Source organism: Perna viridis, chromosome 5 (genome assembly GCF_037379345.1).
Source record: "Perna viridis isolate PV_CMFRI_1.1 ecotype Kerala chromosome 5, ASM3737934v1, whole genome shotgun sequence".
NCBI classification, from domain to species: domain Eukaryota; kingdom Metazoa; phylum Mollusca; class Bivalvia; order Mytilida; family Mytilidae; genus Perna; species Perna viridis.
Genome location: NC_142449.1, coordinates 4,729,995 through 4,749,869, shown reverse-complemented (window position 1 = coordinate 4,749,869; position 19,875 = coordinate 4,729,995). Strand labels below are relative to the sequence as shown.

Below are 19,875 nucleotides of genomic sequence, written 5' to 3'. Positions count from 1 at the left end.
ATTCTAAAAGCCTTACGTTTTTGCAAACAATCTTTGTTAAACCAAGGTTCGTTCTCTCGTTTACTACATGTATTTTTATCCTTCTTAACTGTATATGTACCAAAAACACTCTCTGCAGATTCAATTACAATTGTGTTAGAAGAATCTACTATGTTATCTACAGTATCTTGTTTCATAACTACATCTTCATTTATGCTATTCAAAAGTTACAGTAAATTTTCAGCTTTATCTAAATTTATATTTTCTATAAAACAATTTTTTCTTATTTTCATTCCACTTTTTAATCTTTTTTTCTATCATAATTACAATTTTCATTTGTGGTATTTGCTACGTTTCGTCCATTTTAACAATTCAATTTAAGCAGATTGGTATCAAAGTTGTGACGTTTTGGCGGGAGAAAGCGCGAGAGTGAAATTACCGAATTTATTATTTCACATTGTACATTATCCACATTTATCACACTGGGAACATTTGATAAAACACTGCTAATTATATAATAAATATAATTTGTCCACCTTCATTGTTTGTCTTCGAGCTGCACCTTCCCGCATCTAAAGATGTGCTTTTATTTGGATTTTCAAATCTGTTTGTCTCAGTATATGAAGATTGACAGACAGACATTACATTTAATATTTTGGGAGGTTCACTGATGCAAAATTTATGATCTGCGTCTCTCTTAAGTAAGAAAAAATAGGTTTAAAAGAACTTTCTGACTATTGCACCTAGACCAGAGATGGCACTGGGTGTCGGTATTTTGTGTAGCCCGAACCCGTGTACTGTTTGCACACGTTCTTGTAAGGCTCCGACCATTTTTTTACTGGGGACTGGGAAAACTATTCCAAATTTGAGCAATATTTTGTATTCAGCCAATGACAGAAAAATGTAGGATTCAATATTTCCCCCATTACTGAACAATACTGATTTTCAAATAAAAACTCTGGCTGCTGCTGAAAAAAAATTGTTTACTTCACATAAAATCCCAGCCCCCTGATAAGAAAATTGTCTGGTGCCCTATAACATGAGTATACATTTTGTATAATTCAAGTAAGGAGAAGACCATAAAAATTAATATGGTTAAATGTATTTTGTTTCCAATCCAGTTATTATAACCATTTTCATCTGGAGGGGAGTGCAAGATTTTTAGGGTTTTTTTTCACGAAAGGACAAAAACAGTATTTTTTTTTCAACATAAGCCGGAAGTAAAAACGTTTTTTGAAAGTTTCCATCACTAAGCAATGGAAGAAATTCTGAATCATATTTTTTTCTCTCCATACCTGAAGAAAAAACAATGTGTTAAAATTTGGAATACCCAGCCACCCCTGCTAATAAAATGGCTTTTGCCTTAGAAGAGTAAGATTTGTCAGTTTAATATTTTATTACAGAAACAAACACATTTCAGTGATTTAACTAATTATTGCACAGAAGCATTGTCATAAATGTACCTAACAATAAATCATAAAAAATCTCTTCTACAAAAAAAGTTTCAGGTATATCATTAAGTATGCCTCACTAAATTTCCACATAATGAAGAAATAGATACCACCAACTTCTTTACTATTAATGGCAACCAGATTAATGAATTTACTATTGACTACATTTTCACATAAGGAAGGCTATGAATAGACCATTTGGTACTTCATATCTTATATACTTTGTGATATAACTACATTCCAATAGAATGAAGTCCCAAGAGAAATAAACAATAAAACATAATAAATTCTTTTCCGTTGTAAAAGAAACTTAAGTACAAGATAAGGTTCGTAACCATTATAATAAATATAACATTTATCATAAGTTTTCTTCTAATATCATCAACATGATCCCAATTCATCTTGTAACCATTCAGATGATATGTACATTCTATATCATTCTCCAATTTATAGACACATTCACTAATCATGTGTCTAAAACAAAAAATAATGATTGTACAGGATTAAGGCAAAATTCAACCTGTATGATTCTTACCTACTTAAAATTATCATGTAACAAAACAAAGATGGTTCCAACATAAATAGGAAAGAATTACTAGCACTTTCGATACTTCTCGAGTAAAGTCACATTAAGTTATTATATGGTTTATAGACAAACACTATACATGTTTAGTATAGTGAATACTGAGAACAATAAATCAAAACTAATACAATGTAGTTTAAAACTACCATTATTAGTGAAAGGAATTATGAAATGACAGAAGTAGTCATGCTGTGTTAGCTTATTATTTCCTTCATTGTCATTCAAAAGAATATGTCTAATTCATGTTACATGTAATACGCTTCTCCATATGATTTATACACCCCACAAAGCATGAGGTGTATATAGGGATCATGCCTTCCATTCTCAGTTCTGATCCACAACACCTCTAAAACCAATGAATTGAATTTAAGAATTCTTTATCACATAATGTCATAGTGAACCTCCTACATTTGTATTTTGTTTTCCTATCTGAATGACTTTTGGGGTTTCCATGTGCAGAACATGGACTTCATCATTCCTCAACCAAGGGAGAACCATCCTATACTCCACAACTCATCTTGTATATATAATTTATTCTGTAAAGCCTTTGTTAAAACAATGGTTTTGAGAACCATACCAAATATCATTAATAAAATGTACATTCTTTATCAAATGATGACATTGTGCATCTTCTGTTTTGTTTTTCCGTCTGAATGACTTTTGGGGAGGGGAGCTCGGGTATCATCTAGTGAGCTTTGCTCAGTTTCTTTTATTTGAATAAATCATGTGGCCTTTAAACCATATTTTAACTTTATTTGACCTAACCAGCTATGTACTGTCAAAATAATCATGTTCTTGTATAAAATCTATACTAAATTTTAGTTACAAACTTCCATCCATTTTATCTTTCTGATCATTGTCTACTTCTGTTTTATCCTCAGTTACATTACTGACAGCTACTTTATCTTCATTAGTTTTTTTAATCCTTTTTATAAAATTTTTGATTTTTTCTACAACGCCTTTTGATTGTTTTGGATCGACTGCTTTAAATTGTCTTGTAGTAAGATTATGTAGAGAGCCAAACGCTATGGCAACCACAGTACATGCCAGACATATTACATTGTATGGCATACTGAAATCAGGGGTTGGTAATGACACTAATAATGTTTCTGTGTGGATTCTCAGGAAAAACTGTGAGGAATTGTCTTCAAAACTGAAATGGAAAAGTAAGTATAAATTGCAATTTTAAGCAAAGCAAATGTTTTCTTTTTAATTTTTTTCTTACTATTACTGTTTTAAGCAAAGCAAATCTTTTTTTTTTTTTTTCGTACTATTTCTGCTTTAAGCAAAGCAAATGTGTTCTTTTAATTCTTTTCTTACTATCAGTTTTTCTGTTCTAAGCAAAGCAAATGTTTTTTTTTTCTTACTATTTCTGTTCTAAGCAAAGCAAATGTTTTTTTTTCAATTTTTTTTCTTACTATTTCTGTTTTAAGCAAAGCAAATGTTTTTTTTATTTTTTTTTCTCACTATTTCTGTTTTAAGGAAAGCAAAGTAGAGAGCAAACAGGGATATGAAATTACACACTTAAACAAATTCAAGGCTTTGAATGAAATGCAATAAACATGTAAAGAGTTCTAGAGAACAATAATATTTAAAATACATGTAATAAATGATTGAACAGACCTATCACTGAAGAGGGAACCATTCTGTGGAGTAGATGTATATCCGTGACCTGTAGGTAGAACTGTTGTCAGTACTGCTGAGTTAATATAGAATCCATGGTTTGCATCTGGAGGATATTCTGTCCATTTTAGAAAAGCTCGTTCAAATGAGAATGTTAGTTTTGTGACAGAGTTAGCCCTCAGTCTAAAAACAAGTTCTAAATGATAAGATTTAGCTCTGTCTTTACCTGGAGAGTAGTGTATCTTATCTACAACAGAAGGTATTAAAAATCAAAACAGTTCCAAATATAATTCTGAAATGCATCTGTTTATAAAAAGTTAAGATTTGTTTCATCAGATATGTCAGTGAAATATTATTCTATTGTTGAATTCCAGTGCTATTTTCCATTTTGACCATTGTACTTGCTCATCTAAGCATGTTTTTTTTCTAATATAAGTCTTACCACTGTACTATCCAATTGTTGGTGCATAGAAATAAAACAAGGGGCTCCCAGGAGCCTGAATCGCTCACCTGGTTATATTTTTGCCTTCCAAGGACAAAAAACTCTCACAAGGAGTTGTCCGACAATTTTGACTCCATGAAGACTTTGGTAGGACTTTTTATAAGGATCATTTCATCAAATAAAAATTTCATTCCATCTATTATAGTTTTCAAGATATTAGCTGAAAACTGCTAAAACATTTTTTTTCCTTTCAAGGGCAACATCTCTAGCAAGGAGTCATCTGGCAATTTCAATCCCTGCAAACATAAGGATTATTTCAGCAACTGAAAGTTTCATTCTACCTATCATAGTTTTCAAGATATTGGCTGAAAACTAAAAAAAAAAAGTTTGTTTTTTTTTAAACTTTCAAGGGCAACAACTCTTACATTGAGTCATCTCTCAACTTTGATCAATTGGAGACTTTTTTAGTCCTTATAATAAGGATGATGTCAGCAATTTAAAGAATTTGGCTAAACCTAATTTTGGAGATATATGAGAAAAACTTCTGACTGACCCTTTTGTTCTATTTTTAGTAACAGCGGCCATGTTTTGGACGGATAAAAAATCCAAACACCAGTCCTATGCAGGATACCCCAAAGAACATTCAAACAAAGTTTTGTTCTGATTGGTCAAGTAGTGTGAGAGGAGGAGATTTTTGAAAGAAGTTCCAATTGGTCAAGTAGTGTCATAGGAGAAAAGTTTTGAAAAATTGATGGCAATAGTTCACTTGGTCTTTGGTCAAGGAGCTAAAAAACCTGTCAAAATAGAATTCTCTTAATCTTACAGCAAAACAAGAGGCTCCCAGGAGCCTGAATCACTCACCTGGTTAAATTCTGCCTTTCATGGGGAGGTGAGCTAAAAATGTCTACATAATTTTTAAAGGCTTGGAACTTTAACAGGAAAAACATTATTCACTTGAATTTCATATAACAAAGTAGAGTTTATTAATTAATAACAAGACTTGACATCTGTCTGATACTCAAAAGGTTTGATATGTGTCTGATAATCACAAGATTTGATTTCTGTCTGATATTCACAAGGTTTGACATCAATCTGATATCAACAAGGTTTGTATATGTCTGATACTCACAAGGTTTGACATCTGTATGTTACTAACAAGGACATTCACTAAGTTTGATATCTGACACTAACATGGTTTGATATCTGTCTGATACTCACAAGGATTGATATCTCTCTGATATTCACAAGGATTGATATATATCTAATATCCACAAGGTTTAACATATGTGTCTGATACTCACAAGGATTGATATCTCTTTGATATTCACAAGGATAGATATATATCTAATATTCACAAGGTTTAACATGTTTGATACTCACAAGGTTTTATATCTGTATGATACTCACAATATTTAATATCTGTCTGATACTAACAAGGTTTGATATCTGACTGATACTAACAAGGATCCATTCCTTTCTGATACTCACAAAGTTTGATATCAGTCTGATACCAACAAGGTTTGTTATCTGTCTGATACTATCAAGGTTTGATATCTGTCTGATACTCACAGGGTTTGATATTTGTCTGATACTAACAAGGATTGATATCTGTTTGATACTCACAAGGACTGATATCAGTCTGATACTCACAGGGTTTGATATCTGTCTGATACTAACAAGGTTTGATATCTGTCTGATACTAACAAGGATTGATATCTGTCTGATACTCACAAGGACTGATATCTGTCTGATACTAACAAGGTTTGATATCTGTCTGATACTAACAAGGATTGATATCTGTTTGATACTAACAAGGTTTGATATCTGTCTGATACTCACAGGGTTTGATATCTGTCTGATACTAACAAAGATTGATATCTGTCAGATACTAACAAGGTTTGATATCTGTCTGATATTAACAAGGATTGATATCTGTCTGATACTCACAGGGTTTGATATCTGTCTGATTGTTCTGTATCTTCAGAGAATTAAAGTAAACCCTGATAAACCAGGGAATGGTCTCCATGTAAATCACTGTGATGTTCTGTGGCAGTGTGTTGTGAATATGAGTTGTAATACCTCCCCTCTGTAAACCAAACCCTGAAAAAAAACCAATATTACTGTAATGTATTGAGTACAAATCTTGTGAAAACGAGTTTAAAAAAAAGTACTTCAAACATATATGTTAAGTTATAACTATATGTACATAGTTATGCAAAAAGATCTCTTTTTAAATCTTCTGCTTTAAATCTTTCAAACATATACATATATATGTAATGTATTATTCAGTAACATTTCTTTTAATTTCATAAATAAATTTCATGAAATATCCTTATAAACACTACTAGTTAGGAAGATAACGAAAAGAACATAACACTTCCATATAATTGTTTAAGGAAGATAATCTGCACTTTCAAGCATCTGGCCATTATATCTTTCTTTCATGAAGATCTTAATTTGATGCACAGCCATAATATAAAGCTTCAATGAAATCAATCAAATTTTGGAAGAATAGCACATACATGTACATGCACCTAACATGAAAAATCATATCCACCTGCATGCATTCATAAAAAAAATATGCTTCATTCACAAACTCAATATGTAACATCCAACTTTCATAAAATGTTTATCAAAATCCAATGAAAGGTTTAGAGGAGTTGAGTTGTCCTTGAAAGTTACTGACAGAGAGATTGATAGTATAATACTTTCTTTATGTGGTATGAAAACCACTATCACTAAGGTGACGATCACTTACTAAGAGGGCCTAATCTAGAGGAAGAATGAGCAAAAACTTCCCTTTGTTTGTGCTTACTACTCCCAAATGTCTTTGACAGGGATATCAAAAGATAAAACCTAAACCCTAACCCTAAACCCTTAGCAAATTACATAAACAAATACAAAAAATGTCAATTTTTTAATTTTTCAAACAGAATTTAATCAAACTTCTACTTGTCATTGATGTCTAGATTAGGCCCTGACTTAGTAATGTTACTGATTAATGTTATTACCTGTTATAAATCTTTGAGCATGTACTGACGGTTCTTTCACTTTGCTATATTTTACATCCTGGTTGTAAATGCCTTGTATATTTAATGTATTGTAATTCTTGGGGAGCTGTGTGGCTAAATTATAGACAGCATACAACCTCAGGTCACCACCTCTGACAATCTGCTTTGTCTCATCAGGGTCTGGCTTCAGTTTCAATGCTGATTCCTGAAAATTATTCAATGCATTAAGCCATCTTAGTTTGTTCAAGCTTAAAACTGAATTGGAGATTGTTTCAACTAATCAACTGTATTGTAAAAAATAAAAAATGTCTTGGTTTGGTCAAACCGAAATGTAGACTTAAATTTGAAAACTTAAAGGCACTACTAAACCACAAATGAAAAACATGAGCAATTAAAAAAGACAGAACATAGAAGCTGATACCTATGAATCAAAATTGTTTCCAAGTATCTGATACCAAACAATACTATTACCTGCTGAGAAGTGATATCAATATAAACTTTGCTGGTTGTTGCTAAAGGACACTGGGACAATAATGGCTGTCCTAGAGTTGACTTAAAACTCCAGTCTAAAATTATATACACATTGATAGAAATAAATTATATCAAGACACACTTTCTGATGATGATGACACCATCATTTAGGATTGGTATTTGTTGAAGTTAGGATTGTTCTTCATTGTAATTTTCTCTGTAGTGAGAGTAATCAAGGGAACCAGGGTTATAGCGGTAATCAAAAGAATGCAATCCAAGGACAAAGACCAGACATGGAAAACAGACATACACAACAAAGAACATAAAGTAACTAAAATCATACATACAAAGTAACAAAAGCAAATGAGCAACTCGGACTCCACTAAAAACTGGGAGCATGGACCATGTGCACCGGTAGGGTAAGCGTCCTCTGCTTTTCTAGAAACACCTGCTGAGTTGCTCATAAAAAGTCAAGTCCAGGGTAGACAAACGAGGAAAGGAAAACTATGACCTGTTGAATAAATCAGTTTTCATGGTGCAGATGGATACATTATAATGATCCACGAGTTTATGATGACAACCATAAAACTTCTGTAGTGATGACTTCAATCTTGTAGCAACATAACTCTGTTCCAGAAGTCTATTTGTTAGAGATCTAGCGTGATACAAAAAGTCTGCATAGTTTCGACAACCAGTGACCTGTGGCACATTCTCATTATTTATAATACAAGTATGAGTAATCAAAATTAATTAATTTACATTTTTTATTCTTTTGTATTACATTGTAATTAATAAATTCTGCACATTCTTATTATAATTCTATTGATATTTTGTCAGTATTTTGTTTGTATTTTGTCAGTAATTTGAAATTTAGTGATTGCTAATTAAAAAATCATTGTGTGCATTACCAGCATTGAGCTTTTTTATTATTTCAGTCAAAAAAATATTATTCCAGTTTTGTGCTATTTTGAGAAAAACCCTACATTAATAATGATATTGCAGGTTTTAATTTCTACAATTTCAAATCAGACACATTAATCATAATGAAAACATAACATTTTCTGAATTAAGTCTATTTGTTACCTTGCCTCCCAGAGTAAGATGTATCATACACAACACTAAGTGACTGTTTCAACTCAATAGACGTGGACAGACAATCTTTGTCCTAAACAAATAACATGAAACAGGTGATCATTACATTAACAATCACACATATGTATCTTATACAGCTTTTATTTTCATGCTGCCTATAGAGCTGTAATATCAATTTGACCTAGAATTCATACCACATATTGTTACATATTAATGTCAAATACATTTTGTACATGTTAATACTTTTTTTTTTCATTTTGATAGAAAATATAAAGAAAAAAGTTTAAATTTTTAAATTATCCCATATTCTACAAATTTAAAGAAAAAACAAAGAATTTATTTAAAAAATCAATTTGATTAACAATCTTAACATATATAAATATTTGATAGTAGATCAATGAATATAAATACTTACTGAGCAAACAGGCCTAACATGAACAGCAATTGAGTGATAATTAGAATCATATAGCCTAGCTGTGTTGAAAAGGGTAGATAATCCAACCTAATGAATACATAAAAATGGGTTCAAATTTATTAGCTATGAATTCATTGAGTAAATTCAAATCAAGTCTCTTTACCTTATTAAAGTCAAGGTTTATTATCTGGTAATGAAATGAAACCAACATAATGGCAGTTTACCCTCATGAACTGTGAAGTGGTTCATGAACAAATGTACACAATGTAAATTGTCCCAAAATTGGTCCATTACTGAAAAACAATTCTTATAATCTAATTTCTTATCAATTCCAGTCCAAGATTTGATCCTTAATTAAAACATTAGTTCGTTTGGGATTATCTGAATTGCGGACTGTGGACCAACAATATAAATGACATCACGGTACCAATTTCCCAGTAGTTTAAACAAAATAACCTGTTTTCCAAAGAAAACCAACCAATCAGAAGGCTTATTACAAATCAAATTAAATTACTGATAAATGAAAATAATGAACCATGAAGAGTTCTATTGCTTTATAAAGTTAAACTTTAAAAAAAATAAGGTAAGTTTCACAGAAAAAATTGACTATTTTTTGACTGATTAAATTTGACCAAACAATGGGTGATATTGAAGCAATAAACCTGGTGTTACAGGTGTATTCCCCTGGAATTAGAAGAAATAAACATAAAATATTGATTTTTCTCAAAATACATCACACAAACTTTTATAGAACCTCTTTTTGTTTAGCTTTCTATATACCACCAAAATCAGTTCTTTTTCCCTGCCATATTGTTTTTCAGGTCTCACTAACCACTTCTAATGTTTCCATTACTTTACATGTCAAAAAAGTAATTTTCAAAGTTTCACTGTGAATTTTCAGGACAAATGACATCTTAAAAGTTGCAAACCAATGCAAAGCTTGGAAAATAAGACTTTCAAAATCATTATGCTAATGCTACGATGATTGCAGAAATTCTTCACAAAATTTACTTGAATAAATAATACTGAAAATCCACATTTTTACCAGTTCTGCTAACTGACAGCATGGAGGCAAATTACTTACACAGGTAAACAATATTCATACATTTTTGTAGTAAATTACAAATATGATATTAAAGTACACATTATCAGCTTTATTTTGACTGCTTTCAATCAGAATACACACAAATAATGTACTTACAATGCATAAGTCTAGGTTCAGTGTGTATTTGGTACTACATAGGAGGATGGTGGCCATTTGACCAGTTAGTGAGACCTCAGTGAAATAGAGTTATCTTTCTTGGAATATGAATGGGTGAAATTATTTTTTTCTTTTGATAACTGGAGTTATCTTTCATGAAATTTTAAAAAAAGAAAGTTCTTTTGAGATTATGGTGTCTGAAAAAATATTTGATTTTGAGTTTGATCTGCTGTTCCTATGTGATAATTTGTAATTTAGCATGTGTCCATGGATATTAAATACAACACAACGTAGCAGGCTATCATTTAATGTTCTATTATGCCGTAATTTTTTATCTATGTATCCTATGTTGAATTTAGACATAAGGCTGATTTGGTAATAAAAATGTACACAAGGACATCATGCGATAAAAATAAACACACATAAACAAGAAAATAGACCCACTTTGTCACATGGCAGTAGTTTTCTCCAAGGAGTCAGATTCTCTGTACAGACTATCTCTCTTGGTAAAGCTGAGTATCTGAGGTAAGCAGACTTAGACCCATAATAATCAGGGCCAGCACCTTGGGGTCTGAATGACCAGCGTGGAGTTACTGTCGATTTGGCATCCATGAAATTGAGTGAGGAACAGAACAGACCACCTAATGCATTCACTAAGTCGGACCATTTTTGGTCTATGCTGAAGATAGAGGATGCATTTGCTGGTATAAGTCGCAGCTTGAAATAAGCAGGTATTACTTTTAATACAAATCTATGTAAGCTTCAGTTTTACATGTGAAATTTAGTCCAGAAACAATAGTATGTACTGCATGTTGATTACACTTTGGGGACTTAAAATTTTTACTTGTTAAATCTAGGCATTCTCCAGAACTTGTGATAATATTTTGGTTATCAAATCTTTCCAATTAATTATCCTATTAAAAATATTTGGAGGATAAAACACATGCTCGTTGTCAGAAAATATGAAATTCATTTTTACTCACAGTGTAACAATCAGACTCACTTGGGAAATGCTCATAATCTGTCTGAGCTTGTACAATAAATTTGATATTTTCTGGTAATATACATGTATTGTATATCTAAACTTTTACTACTGTTGACTTAAGCTATACATACTCTTTAGTGCCTGGTTTAAACCACGCCCATAATTCAGCACCAGGTGGAGCATCTTCAGGAGGATAAGCCCATTTATCATATCTCCAAAGACCCTGTGTTTGTGTCAAGTGTAACTCCTGTACATCATATGTAGATAAAACATCTCCAAGTGATTTAGGAAATAACCTATAATGGGTATCTGTAATAATAAAAAAACAGGTTTTTGAAAGAATGCTTCACATATAGAGTAAGATTGTAAAACATTTCTAAATGCAGAAAACAATAACTGACTTTCAAGACTTTAAAACAATGCAAATCAGGTGACACTACTGAATTTCAGCATAGGTACATTGCAACATGCTGGTAAATTTTGCCCCACATAATTTTTAAAGCACCCAAATATTTTGGCTTTATATGCAAAAATCTTAGGTCAATATAGTCTATTTACAGTAACAGCGGCCATGTTTTTCACCAATAAAAAATTTTTTCCCCCATCCAAAGTAGTTTTATTTGCAAACTGAAAGTAAAAATATATTAGACGTCCTTTATAGGCTTTGAGACCACAACTGTGGTTAATTTTCCATTGCCATATGAGCAGCACGCGACTTATTGGGTGTGGCATTGGACATGGATTGTGTGTGTGTGAAAATTACTTCCCACTTTAATCATGTAAACAAACACGTGTAACTTTCCGATGTGTATCAGCTGTTTTCATTCATTTCAGTAGCGTGAAAAAGCATCAAATTTATATTTAATAAAGGTATTAAAAGGTATGTTTCAGAAAAGTTACATTCTGTAAAAATCACTTACACATATACTCAGTAGCATTCGCCAATCTCTTCAGTGATGTCATATTCACTAATTTGCATATCATTAAGTGTTAAATTGGTTGGCAAATGAACAACTAAATAAACAATTGACAATTTCATGATTGGAATCCGAATTTTCAAAACTTTATAAATTTTATATCCGATTTTAGTTCTGTAAAATGTTTCCTTTAGATAAAATAATTCATATTTTGTGTGGGAATTTAAAAATCTTTCACTTGAAATATAAACTTGAGATGATATTTATATGTAAACCTCAATTTTCATGTAAAATTATTTCTAAAATTTCATGCTCATTTAGTCTAATTACTGAATATTTATTTAAAAATTCTATGGATAAAAGGAGTTTTATTGGCAGTGAAGGGAACCATAAGAATTTTTTGATTATCTTAAAAATTGAAAAAGTTATGATTATTCTAAAATTGATGCCCCATACCACTCAATGGATTTTTTGCCAACCAAAACCAACATCACAGGTAAGTGATGGAATCATGAAAACTCTCCTACAACAATCGCCAATGAATGAAACATTGTACCTGTCCATGTGTGAACACTGTGACCTTATAATGCAAAAGACTATTGCCATATCTACATTGTAATATTGATCTACTTAATTTGCCCTCTCCTTCGTTATAAAAAAAAAAAGCAAAGTTTCACTATTGACTATTTCAACTGACATAGCTAGTGTAACATGTATAGCCAAATATGGAGGGTCTAAGATTGCCCTAATAGGTCACGTAAATGTAAAAAAGTACCGTTATTGTCCTTTTAGGATCGAAATAAGAAACAGTTATTTCAATTTAATAAATAAATTTCAGCTACATGTAACTCAATTCGGCATTCCAGTTAACAGGGCGTTATCACGTTTGTCAAAGCTTATCAGCCACCTAATCATAAACAAAAGTTGCATGGCACAGGCCTTAAATGCTAAACTATAATAAATGTTGTCATATGGATGGCATGTCTGTTATTACAGCGGTTTCTTATGCCCTCCCAAAGGATGTGTTAATGGTTGTATTATCAACTGGGTCACCAGAAAATCAATCAATATCCAGTTAGTCCATGTAAAATCTGGAGTTTAAAAATAGCATCATGGCAGCTTCATTCTTGTATTCTTGTAAACCAGTCTCAGAAAACATTTGGCAAATTTGATGATTAAATAAATGTACAAATCTTAGCTTTTTCCAAGATAGGGATGGTCAAAACATGGCACCAAAATTTTTATGAAAATGACGTAATCAGCTTATCAATACATAATAATTGGACCCAAAGACATTTCGAAACATGACAACCCATAAATCCTTAAGAATGCCAGATATTTCCGCTCATAGACATTTCAGACCATGATGATTTTGAGAACACATAAGGACAATAAAAACCATATATCACAACAAATTTTACCATTTTGGAAGTTAATATGAGTAATCAAGGGAACCAAGATTCTAGCTGAATTCAAAAGAATGTAATCCTGGGAACACCAGACCAGCTTTCCCAGTGCCAATGTTCTGGCGATCCATCTGCATATATGCTCGCACACAAGCAAGGAACGGCTTATGCAAAACTTTTTGCATAGTAAAAACAACAGAAAACATGAAATTACAAAACCATAATTGTACATATATTGAGTTCCTCTGACATGTTACAGTAAAGACATTGCTTTGAGTGAAATGCTGCTTAAGAGAGGTAACTCCCCAAAAAAGGCATAGACAGCATAACAAAACAGTTCAGAATTACAAAGTGTTACACCATTAAGTGAGAGTCGAGAGAATCCCCTTCATTTATTAAAATGCCTCTCTTGTTGTTCTAAAACAAAAATCCCTGCCTGCCTGGTCATACAAGAAAGAAAATTCCAACCTATTGTTGTTTAGAATGTAACAGCGAACAGACATACAATGATATATGTAATATCATTTTATGGCCCTACAGAAGATTGAAGATTATTTTTCTAGAACAGCATTCATCTCTTATTCTATGCCACAAGACAACTGAGGTTAAAAATGGAATGGAATGGAGACGTTGTGAAAATTTCTCATAGAAGATAAGTCATTTAATTACTTGAATTACATCATATTATTTACTATACGAACTGACTACGTAGCTTATACTGGGACTGAAGAATTGTCCGCCATGTCAGAAATTATTTGAAATCCATAGACTTTTTAATTATTTGACAAAGTTTACATTTAACAGGTGGGAAATGTGAATCATGAAATGGGAAACATCATGTTTGAAATGGTTAAAGTCCGAGAACATACCTGAAACTTTTTACCTGTAAATGTTATGTGAACCCTTCACGTATCCGTGAATACTAATCGAGAGCTCTTTAAATTTTTATTGAGGGTCTATTCGAGTGGGAATAAAATGGCAACGTCTGGTTACTTAAAAGATAGTAGAGAGGTTCTATACGGAGAAGTTGACAGTGAAAATCCAGTTACAATGGGGAATATGTATCAATTACTGATGGGTATAAATACTAGACTTGCGAAAATAGAGGAAAAATTGACAAGCATAGCTGAACTAAATAAATCAATTAGAAATCTAACGACAGATGTAGTAAATCTGACAAGCAAAGTTGGTGGTATAGATAGCTCAGTAAGGACACTAGAAAATAAATGCAAAGATATGGAGAGTGAAATAAAATTAGTAAAGACAGATCAAAGTCAATTGGGAAGAGATGTGCAGGAATTAAAGAAAAACCTTCAGGAGAATCACTCTGATCTGCAAGGTTTAAGTAACTTAATGGATGGCTACAAAGAAAAGCAAGAAGCGAATGTGAAAGAATTAAGTACAATGAAAACCTCAGTTAGCAAAGTAGCAAAAGACTTAGGCGATCAAAACTTAGAGCTTAGAGAGGAGATCAGATCGGCGATCAGTGATGCGAGAGAAGAGAACACGGAACTAAAGAACAACATCTTGGACTTAGTGTAGATCGATGAAGAATAACTTAATCTTCACCGGCCTAAGAGAACCAGAAAACGAACACACTGAAGATTACTGAGATAATTCATGGAAACTGAACTGAACATTAAGCACCGTATTGAATTCGGAAATATTCATCGTTTCAGAAAAGGGGCTAGGCCAGGCCAAAAAGGACGTCCAAGACCAATAGTTGCAAGGTTTATTTACCATAAAGATCTTGCATATGTCATATCCAATGCACATAGCTTAAAGGGAAAACCTTTTGGTATCAAACAACAGTTTCCTGAAGCAATTGAACAGGCACGGATGACCTTATACCCGATTATGAAACAAAAGCAAGACGAGGGACATCATGTAAAGCTAGTACGTGATATTCTATACGTAGATGGACTTGTATATCAGGAGCAAGATTTAGACACAGATGACGATGAGGTGGGCAAGACCGATACAAGAAATGGAGCATCTAGATGGGTAACACCAAACCGTTGCCCCCATACGACAGGCAAACGGAAGCGTTTCTCTTATACGCCGCGATAGGGACCCTGAGGAGAAAGAAATGTGACGCACAACTGACACAATGAAATCAACGAAAAGAAAAGATTGAACAATAACTCTTTTCCAGAGAATAAACATTTTAACACTATTTTGCTGTAGTATTTTGAATAGAATGAAATATCCAGAATATGTAGGGTTGGTCCAAAATCAGAATTTCATATGTTTAACAGAAACAAAATCAGACGATTTTGACACAATTGAAGTACCAGGCTATATCTTTAAAATGAAGAATAGAAAACAACATTCAAAAATTAAGTCAGGTGGTATTGCTTTTGGCTTTAAGTCTGATTTTGAAAAATTTGTGAACACCATCGAGACCACTAGTAAATTAGTATACTGGATCAAAATTTCAAAAAAACTTTTTCAAACAGACGAAGATATTATTATTGGTAACGTATATATTCCACCAGAAAACTCGGTCTATAGAGTTGATGATGCTATAAACGAACTAGAACAAGAATTTCTAGAATTATCAAATAGACATAAATATGTATTGTTAAATGGAGATTTCAATAGCAGAACTAGCAATGATTTAGATTTCTTTGAAGTTTATATTAATGCAAATTGTCCTGTAGATTTTGCTTTCACTGATTATAATAGTAGATTGTTACAGTTTGATATGTTGTACAAGCGTAATAATAAAGATGTAACAAAAAACAACTATGGAAATAGGTTATTAGATTTTTGTAGAAACAATAATATGTTTATTTTGAATGGGAGAGTAAATGGTGATAAGTCTGGATTCTTTTCATGTAGACAGGCGAGTGTTGTAGACTATTTTATATGCTCTTATGATCTGTTACAATTTATTACTAGTTTAAATGTTCTAGAATTTTCAGCATTGTATTCAGATGTTCACTGTCCTGTGATTTTAGAAATATATATACAACAGACATTAAGGGAAACATCTAACGATTATCATGACAAAAATGGAAATGGAAATAGAAAAAAGATCAAAAAGTGGGACATAAATAAGAAAAATAATTTTGTAGAAAATATAGATTTGGTTAAAGTGAACAATTTACAAGAACAAATTGGTGAAATGAATGAAAATGAATTTATATTTCCTGAAAATGTAGACAGTTTAGTTAATTCTTTTAACTCTATTGTTACTGAATCTGTTGAGAGTGTATTTGGCACATATATTGTAAATGAAGGTAAAAATGTCAGCATAAAACAGAAAATAAACCATTTTTTAATCAAGAATGTTGGGAAAAATGTAAGGCATTTAGAATAGCTAAAAGGCATTATAGAAAGAATAGAAACTATATTAACAAGGAAAATAAGATTAGCGCAGCACGTAATTATAAACGTGAAATGAATAGAGCAATAAATGTGCATAGATGAAATAGGAGAAAGAAGATAGATAATCTACGAAAGAGTAATTCAAAGGAGTTTTGGAACTTATTGTACAAAAAACAAAAGCATAACAGTAATGACATTTCTATTGACACATTACACAATTTCTTTAGAGATTTGAATTCTGCAAATGAAGATACTGCAGAAAATGATTTCATACCAAATGATCAAGTTGAAGATTTAAATGAGATCATTAATTGCGATATAAAATGCAAATGAGATAGAAAAGTGTATTAAAGCACTGAAGAACAATAAAGCTTCTGGTGATGATCACATTATAAATGAATATTTAAAGAGTACGTCTTATATATTTATGCCTATTTACGTAAAACTTTTCAACATCATTTTTAGTACTGGAAATGTTCCAGAAATTTCACCTTTTTATAAAAATAAGGGGGACAGAAAGGATCCCAAAAACTATAGGCCCATTACTATTCTAAGTTGTTTGGGAAAACTTTTTACTTCTATTTTGAACACTCGTCATACCAATTTTGTCGAAAATTATCTTGTGTTAAATGAAAATCAGTTTGGTTTTAGAAAGGGTTATTCGACAACAGATAGTATTTTCATATTACATTTATTATTTGATCTCTTGAAATTAAAGAAGAAAAAACTGTATTGTGCTTTTATTGACTTTGCAAAGGGTTTCGACACGGTCTGGCGTCCAGGGTTGTGGCGAAAGCTTTTGTCAAACTCAATAAACGGAAAAATGTATAACTGTATTGTTAATATGTATAGTAATGTTAAATCAAGAATACAAAATGGTACAGAATTTTCAGATTTCTTTCCCTGTAATATTGGAATCAGACAAGGTGAAAATCTTTCACCCCTCCTTTTGCAGTGTATTTGAATGATCTAGACAATTTCTTTGAAAACAAAAATGTAGCTGGTTTATCACATATTTCCGACGACATTGAAGTAGAACTTAATCACTACTTGAAACTTTATACAGTATTATATGCTGATGATACTGTTCTAATGGCAGAATCTAAGGATGACTTGCAAAAGCAATTAGATACCTTATATGAATATTGTGATGTTTGGAAACTTAAGGTTAACACAGACAAAAGTAAAATTGTTATTTTTTCTCGAGGTAGATTACCAAATAATTTGTTATTTAAATATGGTGAATTAGAATTAGAAATTGTAAACGAATTTAATTATCTAGGAGCTACTTTTGGAAGAACAGGTAGTTTCCTACGGGCCAAACAGGTTAATGTAAGAAAGGCGACCAGTGCCATGTATGACATTTTGAAAAAGGGCAACTTACATAATCTATCACTTGAAACCCAATTGCAATTATTTGACAAGGTAGTTCAGCCTATACTTTTGTGTGGTTGTGAAGTTTGGGGTGCGGGAGATGTTCGTATTATTGAATGAGTTCACTTAAAATTTTGCAAAATGCTTCTACATTTAAAAACCTCAACTCCAGATTATATGATCTATGGTGAACTCGGCAGATACTCACTTGAAATTAGTATTAAATTGAAAATGATCAATTACTGGTCAAAACTAATATCAGGAAAACCAGAGAAACTGCCTGTTATACTATACAATTTATGTTTAAGAAAAATCTTAGATGGTAAAACCATAACTTGGGTACATTATGTCAAATCTATTTTAGACAATTGTGGAATGTCATATGTATGGGATACACGAAATTTTATTAGTAATATTTGGCTCTATAAGATAGTAAAACAGAAATTGGTAGATCAATTTACCCAGTCTTGGGTCTCTCTAGTGCAAAATTCACCGAAAGCTCTCAACTACAGAATTTTTAAAGAAAATTTTGAATTCGAAAAACTATTTTAAACTTTTGGACACCAAACAAGCTATTATTTTTGTAGATTTAGGACTACCAATCATAATCTACCTATTGAATCTGGTAGATGGAGAAACATGGAGAAAAATGAGCGAAATTGCAATTTGTGTAACTCTCATGAAATTGGTGACTAGTTTCATTATTTATTTGTTTGCCCTGCTTTCCGGAATTACAGGACAAATTTTCTAATAGTGAAATATAGAACACGACCCAATATATTGAGAATGAGAAGTCTTTTACAAACTCAAAACATTTCAGAGCTTAGCAAATTATGTAAGTTTATTAATATTATAATTAAATGACTAAATTCTCCGGGGTAAATTAAGAATTTATTTGTTTATACAATGTAGTTAAAATTACTATTATACTTGATTACTGTTTCGTAACCTAAAAGTAATGTATGAAAACTGTTAATTTATTATTGTCAATGTTATATATTATGTATAATTTACATAATCTACACCACTGTAAAGAGGTATATATATATATAAACAAGCGAATACATATTCATTAATTAAGTAATTAAAATAAAGAAAAAATATTTTCTATTCGATATGGCGCCCACGCTTTTAGTAGTATACTGCAGATTAATCAACGTAATTATCCTTACATGGATTTTTAGAATTCCAAACAGTTGTAAATTGAAAGAAAAATAGTTCATGGCCACTATTGAATGGTCTTATAAATAGTTCTTCGGTGAATGAATCCACCGTTGTTCCTTGCACATGTCTGGCTACTTGAAAAATCAAAGTAAAACACAAAAACAAATGATTTTCTCGAAACATTTTTTCGAGGCCAGCCATTTTCATACACAGCAGGGCTGCAGTGAATAAATGTTGAAAACCAAAAACTATTACTTTTCTAAAAGATCCACATAACGAACATATTAATCAGAATCCATTCACGCCTTATTACTTTTGTGCAATGTTTATTCATTTTTTTGGCAAGCTTGTTCAAGGAGTTAAATCCATATTTAACTCCTTGGCTTGTTAAAATATCATACATAACAGGTTATCAGAAAGCAATAAAG

At 31.7% G+C, this 19,875-nt stretch overlaps 1 protein-coding gene across 1 annotated transcript; it reads right to left on the bottom strand.

The window, feature by feature from the left end:
• Positions 1–1,356: 1,356 nt before the first annotated feature.
• LOC148615684 (GPI-anchor transamidase component PIGT-like) lies at positions 1,357–19,660 on the bottom strand. The gene is made up of 10 exons (XM_088582177.1): positions 19,456–19,660; positions 11,385–11,562; positions 10,713–10,947; positions 9,068–9,154; positions 8,644–8,725; positions 7,561–7,655; positions 7,090–7,294; positions 6,026–6,178; positions 3,637–3,883; positions 1,357–3,166 (listed from the first exon to the last, which is right to left on the bottom strand). Exons 1-10 carry the CDS (start codon positions 19,652–19,654, stop codon positions 2,836–2,838), a joined length of 1,812 nt encoding a protein of 603 aa, XP_088438303.1. The 5' UTR covers positions 19,655–19,660; the 3' UTR covers positions 1,357–2,835.
• Positions 19,661–19,875: the final 215 nt, after the last annotated feature.